The 10,050-nt window shown below is 26.6% G+C and overlaps 1 protein-coding gene across 1 annotated transcript in view; it reads left to right on the top strand.

Moving 5' to 3' along the window:
- The window catches only part of LOC117170013, a 53,795-nt gene that overhangs the window by 41,413 nt on the left and 2,332 nt on the right, over positions 1–10,050 (top strand). Inside the window, exon 4 of the mRNA XM_033356528.1 lies at positions 2,786–2,856. Coding sequence (XP_033212419.1) covers positions 2,786–2,856 — 71 coding nt within the window. The remainder of the gene's footprint in view (positions 1–2,785; positions 2,857–10,050) is intronic.

The following is a 10,050-nucleotide window of genomic DNA, read 5'->3' as shown; positions in this document are numbered from 1 at the left end:
CTCACGGTTGTGAGACGTGGTTATGGCTGAAATTTTACCGCGATTTCGCTGGGAGCGGGTGCAATTTTTCAGATTAGCACCCACTCCCGGCGAAATCCTGCGGTTGTCCTCATGACAAAATTTTAATTATATATACACTATTCAGTTGATATTAGTTGAAATAACTTGCCGCGAGAAAGTTGTTCACTAGACATTGAAAAAGTTTTTCTGAAAATTTGAAGAACGTCGGTTGAAAATTGTGGAAATGGCAGCGAATTGAAGTCAACACACGCTGCCGCTGCAGTGCTCCGCTTATCGGCCTTTGTTCCTAAGTAACTAGCCAGCAGCGGCAAAGAGCAACAAAATGCTTCAGCGGCAACGTGTGTTGACTTGAACTCATTGCCATTTCCACAGTTTTTGCCCGATTTTCTTCAAATTTCCAGAAAAACTTTTTCTGAAATTCTGAGCTTTTGTTTGGTTTTTTTTTTAGTTTGGAACAAGTAATAAATAATAATATTAATTTCAGCAAAAAAGGCTCTTAGCAAATATTTCAAGGAAAGTTTGCGTTCAATATAGTGAATATAGAAAATTTGAAGAATATTTGAAATGTTTTTATTTTGGAAAAATATATTTAAAAAATTTTTTTTAATAAGCATATTTTGTTAACTTGCATTAATTTACAACTCAATAAATACAAGTGGACAAAAAGTACCATTCGACAAAGAGAATGTTATGAAGAATAGTAGTAAGTTGTTTATTTTCGCTATATTGAAATAAATATTAACTAACTTCAATTAAAAATACCTTATGAGTAACAAACTTTAATGGAAAATTACTTGAAGAAAAGTTTTCTTTATATTGTCATGCATAAATTCATTAATTTTCCCAATTTTCATAAACCTTTATGAAAAATAGAGTTAAAATTATTAACATCACATTTACTCGTTCATATTTTATTAGTGTTTTATTTCAAGAAAAAGGCATATTGTAATATGAAACCAATTTCTTAAAAAAATTTTCCAACAGAATTTTAAAAGGTAATAAAATGAATTTATTTTCGTTCTCATACTTTAAATAAAATTCACGGATTGCTGAGATAATTGCGGATTCCTGACGTCGTTTCTACGCTTCTAAAGTGCGGTTTGAGCAGCTCTTTTTAGGAAAACAGCTGCAGCGCTGCTAAATTATTTGTGACCCTGTTTTATCGGCTCTTAAATAAATAAATATGGCATTCGTTGAGCATCATAAAATGTCGCTTAGAAGCTCTTTCACAGATGTGGACTCGAAACCGCGCTTTCACTCGATGCACCAGTAGTGCACCACAAGGTGTAGTAGAATCCAAATGAAAATGCCTTTTCGTAAAACGTCAGAGATCGTGTTATTGCGAAAGTAAATTACTTTATGTAACTGGTTACTTCAATTGATGAATGATATTATAAAACTTTTTCGAATTTAATATTTCATAAGGAAAATATTTATCACTATAATTATTTTAATTTGACAATAAATCCCAGATATATTTATTAGCTATTTAGCTATCTTATGCAGATAGCATTGATCGGACAATGTATACATTTCTTAACCAATTCAAGATTTTTTCAGAAATAATCTGCATTGAATTCCTCGCAAATGTAAGCAAGCCAATTTTTGTATTTTTTTGTTTTCAACAATACTTTTACGAATACAGAGAAAGAATGGCTTATTTCAACGATATGATTTTTGAGCGCTTAATGAGTCTCTTAAATAAAATAATCGGTGATCATAACTATTCGAGACATATCTAGACATCACAAATATTATATTATAAATTGTGCATAATTATTATAAACAATTAATTCAAACAAATTTAAAAGTATATTAGTTTGTTTTAGATTTTTTTTTAAATTTGATTAAGAATGTATGTTACGGAAAAATCATTAGCAGCATTTAATTCGATAGAAATAATTATATAGATTCCATGTATTAAACCATTTTTTTCTCAGTCCTATTTCTTATCTAGTATAAACGAACAATTACATCGTACGCCACCCCCTTATGCATATAAATTATACTCCATGATAAATAGGGTTGAAAAAAAATTGTCCAACACATGAACTCTATGTAATTTTTTCCGTAATATCCAATGGTGTTTGAATAAAATTATTTTAAGCAATCTGAATTTAAATTTTTCAACATGAAAATTAATTTTTTAATTAATTATTCTCAACTTTATGAGTTATTTCTAAAGTTTCAAGTTATGACAATTTTTCATTATTAATACTATTTTATTATAGGTAAATTGCAATGAGTTTAATGCAAACTGTTTTTCAGAAGAAACTTATATATTGTTGTGTTTGTTTATATAAATTGTTTGTAATAATTGATTACAATTTATAATAGAATATTTGTAATTTCTAAGTCCGTTTTCATTAGTTTTTACTAACAATTACTACATTTAACGGATTCATTCAGAGATGAAAAATCATTTCAATAAAATAACAGTTTTGTTGCTGTCTTTGTAACAGTATCGTTAAACATAAAAAATATGTCCCTCAAGTGTGTGAGAAATGTAATGAAGAGTAAAAAAAATCTTAAAGTGATTAAGGAATGTATTCTTTGGATGAATTTGTCCACAAAAATCCATTTGTGGACCACTGTGGCTGTATGGTTAACAGGACACCAAAGTTACCACCTCTCATTTGTCCAATTATTTTCAAATTTGTTATTTAACTTAAGGTACAAAATATACCTGGGATTTAGTGCATAGGATACCATATTAGTTTTACAGGGATAGATTTAATTAATAATGTATTTTTTTCAATTCTAGGCACTGCGCCATTTTTACCATTCTGTGGGTTTCGAAAACTTGCAGTCGAGAGTATGCGCCCCTAATTGAAGGTAAGTTTTCAAAAATATAAAGAAATTACGTTAGGGATCTAATGATATTAGTAGTGCCTAGTAATGATATCATTAATTTTAGCTGTAATAATTATAAATTTATGAAATAATAATAAATTAATAGATAAATAAGGAGTCCGCAACAAATGATGTAAGGTGTTTTTTTTTATTTTCACCCCCGTCTCGTTGGAAGACCAATTTACTGGGGTTTCATGAACTGACATAATATTCAAAAAGAAAAAAAAAGAAAAAGCAGTATTAAGTATTAACTATTATTAATTAGTCCATAAATAGTTAGAATTCCTATTTATTTATAACAGGCTTCACAGCCATCCTTTTTGGTTAATAATTGGACTGTTTTGTTTTAAAATTTCGTCTTTTTTACTTAAAAATTTCAAAATTTTATTGCAAGTGTTATTCTCTTTTAGTTTAAAAAAATTCATATTTTTTCGTGAATATTTCTTATTTGCTTAAAACTGCAAATGTCTGATTGAAAATAATTCGGTTTTGGTTTCAAATTCAAGTTTTTCGTAATTAATAATTCTTATTTTTTGCTTGAAAATGTAACAGTTTTGTGAATACTCAACTATTTAATAGAAAATTGAGCCACTTAATTAAAACAATTCAAGAATTTTTTATTGACTACCAAATCTTTCTTAATTCGAAATAAAAATTGAACTATTTGGATGAAGAGTTCACTGTTTGGTCAATAGATTCTAACAAACTTCATGAAATTGTTAAAAATTTAACTATTTTGTTCAAAATTGATTTATTTTGTTGAAAATTCATCCTTTTTTGTAGGAAGTAAGCTTTTGTGGAAAATTAAACTATCTGCTTCATAGTTCAATAATTTGATTAAAACTTGCATTGTTTCCTAAAAAGCTTGTTTTCCTGGCTTCAAAATTTAATATCTTTGTTGAATTTTTTTCATTTGTTAAAAAATATTTCTGAATTAGAAATTCAACTCTTATTAAAACTTAGCCTTTTTTATTAAAAAGTTTATCCCTTTTTTTACAAAAAGCTGCCTTTTTTGTAAAAAATTAATCCTTTTGGTTGAAAATTTCACTTTTAGGTAGAAAACTCATTTAAGTTGTTGAAAGCACGACATCTTGGTAAAAAGATTAATGCACTTGGTGTAAATTTGAACAATTTGGTTAAAAATTGAGATATTTGTTAAAAATTCTTTTTTTTTATTGAAAGTCAATTTTTTGGTTTATCATTCAACTGTATGGTTGAAAACTAATATGTCTTAGTTGAGGATTCTAGTATTTTGTTGAAAATTGGTACTTTTTCGTTAAATTGATCTATTCACGATTTCAAACTAAAATCTACTTTGGTTGAAATATCAATTATTACGTTTTTTTAAAAAATCATCTTTTTAGGTGGAAAGTTCAACTCATTTTTTAAATGTTGAAATACTGAAAAAATTTGTTTAAATATTTATAATTTTAGTTAACTGAAAATTAAACCATGTACTCGAAAATACAACTATTTTGTTGAAAATTAACGTTTTTTTTTAAGCGAACGTTTTGCAGAAAATATACCTTTTTTGTTTGAATATTCTACTACTTGGTCGATAATTTAATTATCTAGTTAAAACTGTAACTTTTTTGTAGAAAGGTCCTTTTTTTATTTTATAAAATATAAAGTTTTTGTTCTAATTTTTTTATGCATTTAAATATCTTTATCATCCGAAATTCAACTTTTATCGCACTTTGTCTTTTCTGTTTGAAAATTCGTCTATATTAAACGTTTAAAAATTTGCTTGAAAATGATTGTACTTTTTGATAATTCTCCTTTTTTTACAGAAAAAAATTTCTCTGGTTCATACTGCAACTGTTTGGTTAAAAATTAATCTGTTTTAGTTCAAGATTTTTTTGTAAAAAATTAATCCTTCTGGTTAAAAATTTGGTTGAAAATTAATATGTTTATAGTCTAAGCTTATTTCGAGAAAAATTTATAACTGCACGAATCTATATTTAAAAGTTTAAAATGAATTAATTGAAAGTGAAAAATGTTTAAAATTTATGTTTAACAGCATTCTTCATATAATATATTTAAAATTTGAGGGGCATGCAAATGAAATATTTTAGTTTTGATGTAAATATAATGCACAATATCCTGTTCTAAAGACCAGAGGTAAAAATTTAATTTAATTAAAAATTTCCGTCACCAGTTACCTAGTTTCAGATGCGAAGTTATATTTCCCGAAAAAACAAACCTTTTAACAAATATTATTTGCGAACACTTTAAAATTTAATTTGAAAATAACTAATTAGTTGAAACCACTCACCCGTCCCACTTTTACTTTCGTTTTCTCATATTAACGAAAGTTACTAAATCATATTATAAGCTCATTCAGTGTCACAATACATTAAATTTAATAACAATTGTAAATGATATACTTACTATTACTGCATAATGTCTACTTAAAAGTCTACAACAATAAGAAATGCAACTAAAATGGTGATTTGCGCATTTTCTCTATGAAACAAATTTATATTACTTGGATAAATTTTCTTTACGATTATATTTTCCTTTATAGTGGAAAAAAATGCTGAATAGAAGTTTGAATAATTCATTGTGATGATAAAGTTGAAGATGGGTTTGTCCCAGAATTGTTTGTGAGGGAAACGCAACCAACAGTTTCTTAGCTGCTTTTCTTTGAGGTCAAGAGAGCTTATTTCGAGCCATCGAAACTTGTGCAGAGTTCCTGTTCTTCGTTTGCATGTAGTATCTTTATTACAATTTCCAACGACCCCAACTGCTAGTAAAGTCGGGCCTAAAATCCAAAGGCCCCTTAATTTGTTTGTTGCAGCTTGCTAAAAAAAATGTCTGAATTGTTTAATAAAAACATATGGAAGCCTTTGTGATGCGAGTGCATTGCGATAATTAAATTATATTTATTTATTCAAATGTGTTGGCACTTGAGTTGCACATCGGGATATATCTAACAGAGTTACTTTGTGGTTGATTCTGAACCACTCTATATAAATTACTATATTTCCAAAATAAAAAAAAAAAATAAATTCAAAAAATTAATATAATTCTAAAATTTCCAATATTGAAATTCATTCTTTTCTTTAATTTTCAAATTAAAATACTTCTTTTAAGAAATATAGGGTAATTATTTAGAAATTCAATTAAAAGAAAAATGAAAATGTTTATAATCAATCCCTATAGATTGGAACGAATGACAAGTTTAGAGTCTCTATTTAAAAATTTGTATTTTAAATTTAACAGAAATCTATTTTATCAGGAATAATTTTATGCAAAATAAGTATGAAAAAGATTCACCATTAAAAAAAAATTTTCCAAACTATCTCACTTTTTGGCTCATTAAAGACAAAAATAACCAAAAGAAAAAAGAAGGAGGAAAAGGGAAAAAGTCAACCAAAAAACCAAAATCTTACTTTTTCTTTCTTTGTCCTTTTTTATACTACCTGGAACTCAACACGTTTCGAGGCAAATTTATACCTTTTTATCAAGGATTATTTATGGGGTAAACTAAAGGTATAAAAAATGTATATACCTACGAAAAAAATATTTCCATTATTATTAATAAAAAATGGATAAATTCTAATATAATCTATATATTTATTGAGAAAATGATTGTTCTATAAGAGAATTCATTTTACTTTAACGTACAAGAAATTTATTTCAACCAATTAATGACTATCCCGTACTTTTTTGTATCTTGAAAGGTCCCTTTTTTAATTCTTCTGATTTTATTGAAAAACATGTGTATAACAGAATTAATGATATAAAAAACATGAGTAATAATCAAAATGCAACAAAAAGAGATGATTATAATACATTTAACACTGTTTTTCTGCCATATTTGGCGAAAACTCCAAATATCTTGAAATCACTGTTGGGTAAATTAGGTTCACATAAACTATATATGTGTCGAAATCTGCCAAGTGAGCCACCTATTTTTCTATGGTCCAGCTTTCTCGCGGAAATTACTTTACTCGGTTCCCAAGGATAATAGAAAAATAAAATTTGAGTGGTTTAGTGAAATCCGAATTTTTAGAAAAGTTATTGTTAACAATATGTTTATGCATGAATTTTATCATTATTTATTTGCTATGGATTCGGTGGATGTATTTTGCTATAATTTTGAAATAGTAATTGTAAACTGGACACTGTTTCGATACAGATTTTCTATGTTTACAATAAGTAATTTGTTGAAAATATAAACAATTTATTTTTGCAAAAGAAAGTAAATATGATATATCTTTATTTCATAACGCATTACATGAAAAAAGAAAAACATGAAATCTATCATGGAGTCGCAAGTTATTGTTTTTTTTCGTTTGGCACTCAGTGTATCGCCTGTGTCGCGCGTGCCGTAGCAAAGTGGGGCCAGACATATTAAAAAAAAGTTGTTCAATTTTTGTTGTTTACAATGAAAATTCATTTTAAAATTATTACGAAGAAGCCATTTTGTGAAAATTTATCCAATTTATGCGAAAGTACATAGAATTGGTGGGGAAACATGTCTTGAATTATGTCTAGCAGTATCAGATATTAAAAAAATTGTTTATAATTCTTGTAAACAAATTAATCAACAAAACTTAGATTTTTAGTAAAAATGAAATATGGCTACTTCAGATATTTGTTTTTAAGAAGACATATGAAGAAATAAAATTTCTATATAACTTTTAAAAAAATAGAGACCTTTTGTTAATTATATAAACAAATTTTATAAACAAATTCATAAATTTGTCATTTTCAAATGGATTTGTTTAGTTTTTTCAACAGAAAGGACAATAAATATCTCGCTTATAGCTTTCTTGTGCGATTCTGTGATTTCAGACCATTATTGTTATTTGTTTAAGTAAAATTAATTAACAAATGCATAATATTGTCATTTTTCAGCAAAAGGAAATTCTTTTCGTTTAGTAGATGCATTTAGTTTCTTTAACACAATCAATTAAATGCGTATAACCAATGGGCTACGGACACGTCATTTAGCCCCACTGTGCAACTGCACGCGTGACACAGGAGACGCGCTCAGAGTGTTGAGCCAATAAAAAGCAATAGCTTGCGACTCAATGAAAGTTTTCATGTTTTTCTTTTTTCATTAAATGGGTTATGAAATAAAGATTAACATTCGATAATCAATAATGAAAAATTAGACAGAGAAGATATATTGATTTTTATTTGTTTACATAAATTGTTTATATTTTTAACAGAATACGGTTATTGTGAAAATAAAAAATGTGTATCGAAAGAGTGTCTAGTTTACAATTACCATTAAAAAAATTAGCAAAATATATTCAATGAATCGATAGCAAATAAATAATGACCAAATTCACAAAGAAAAATGTTATTAAAAATAACTTTTGTGAAACTCTGAATTTCACCAAACCGCTTTTCAGACTTTTCTTAACGTCGACCGCTTATTGAAAGTCAACGCTTGAAAAAAGGACGAAAAACCTCACAAAAACCCTGTAATTTGGGATATTATGCGATTTAACTATTGAAAACAATTTTTTAGTATAAAAGTTATCAAATTTTTAAATTCGGAAGATTTTAACCTTTCAAAGGCTATTTACTAAACTGAGATTCTGAAACGTTAAGTTTGAATAGGAACATTTAATTAACTTGAGGGACGTTCGGCATTAAGGTGGTTAAAAAAATGCATGCAAAAAAATTTGTTTTCGAATTTTCACGCATATGGTCCAAAATTTATTTGAATCAATAATATTATAACAGCATTTTTTTTATTGACAAAAAATATCAAATTTCGAGGTTCCACAAGGCTCATGCAAATTAACATTAACAATTAACAATTTTATTGGGTAGCGTGAATATTAGAACAATCGAGTTACAAATCAGCATTTATGTTCACAACTAGAACTGAAAAATTACATTCAAACATCACCCTCATAAGTGAAGGAAACCCAATGAAGAATTGGATTTTGCGAGTTTTTTGTGCTTATTATGATTTTTTGCAGTTTTTTTAATGCAAATTGTTCCTAAAAAAGAAAATACTACTTTCTACTAACAACTCGATGTTTACATACATTTTTAAACAATTTAATATATTTTTCAGCCTTTTTCGCTTAAATGAGTTCGATAGTCGCGGTTTTCTGAATTTTTCAATACCTTTTCAACTTTTCAGTTAAAACTAAGCGATACTGATAATAAGGATTGTTTAAAAATTTTATCATCATTAATAATAATATTCTATTAGAATAATCCTAGAAATTTGCAATTTTCTCTGACACATTCAACTTTTTTTCTCCATTTTTCGCTTAGATCGATATAATAATTAATGCAATTTAACAAATATAACCGTTTAAACAATTTATTATGATTTGATTAATGTGTTTTTAAAATTATACTAGAAAGTGGCTAGAACGTTTTGGTACAAAAACTTCTTAGTTAAAAAGTAAAATTTTTAGTTGAAATTTAACTGTTTGGTTAAATGTTGAACTATTTTCTTAAGAACTAATTTTTTTCTGTTGAAGATTCATTAGGTTAGTTGAAGATGCATCTTTTTCGTTGAAAGGCTTTAACTATTATGCTGAAAATTTGATTTTGTTGTTGTTGAGAATTAATTTCGTCAATTAATATGTACATTTTCTATTTTTGGCTAAAAATTGATATATGCAATTTAAAGCTTATTTTTGTTGTTACAAATTCATTTTTTATTGATAAAAAAGTAATCTACTTGCTTAAAAATTAATCTGTTTTGTTTGAGGATTTAACTACTTTGTTGAAAATTCGTGTTTTTGGATAGAAAATTCATCTTATATGGTAGAAAAGAAATGTTCTTAAATTGACAATTCAGCTTTTTTTTCTGAAAATGCAATTACTAATTTTTTGTAATAAAATTGATATTTAATTTGTCGACACAGATTTAAATTTTATTTTTTGATCAGAGAAATATCGCTCATTGATGACGTTCTTTTTCCCCCAATTTTAATAGTTTATCTAAGAACTAAGAAATCGAATTACTAAAATAAGAAATAAAGTGAAATTAATTTTGTTTATAATAATTATACTCTGAAGGAGACTGATTATATGATTATAATTTGACTGATTGACTTAAAAAATTCCTCAATAGAATTAAAACTTTTGTTTGGAAGAGGTAATTGTATAAAGAATTATTATTTTACCTTAAAATAGGTTATTCTTGACATGGGACGGTGAATTTTAGAAAATAATTTTAATTTATAA

The sequence above is a fragment of the Belonocnema kinseyi genome, chromosome 3, assembly GCF_010883055.1.
Source record: "Belonocnema kinseyi isolate 2016_QV_RU_SX_M_011 chromosome 3, B_treatae_v1, whole genome shotgun sequence".
NCBI classification, from domain to species: domain Eukaryota; kingdom Metazoa; phylum Arthropoda; class Insecta; order Hymenoptera; family Cynipidae; genus Belonocnema; species Belonocnema kinseyi.
This window is presented reverse-complemented; position numbering and strand designations above follow the sequence as displayed.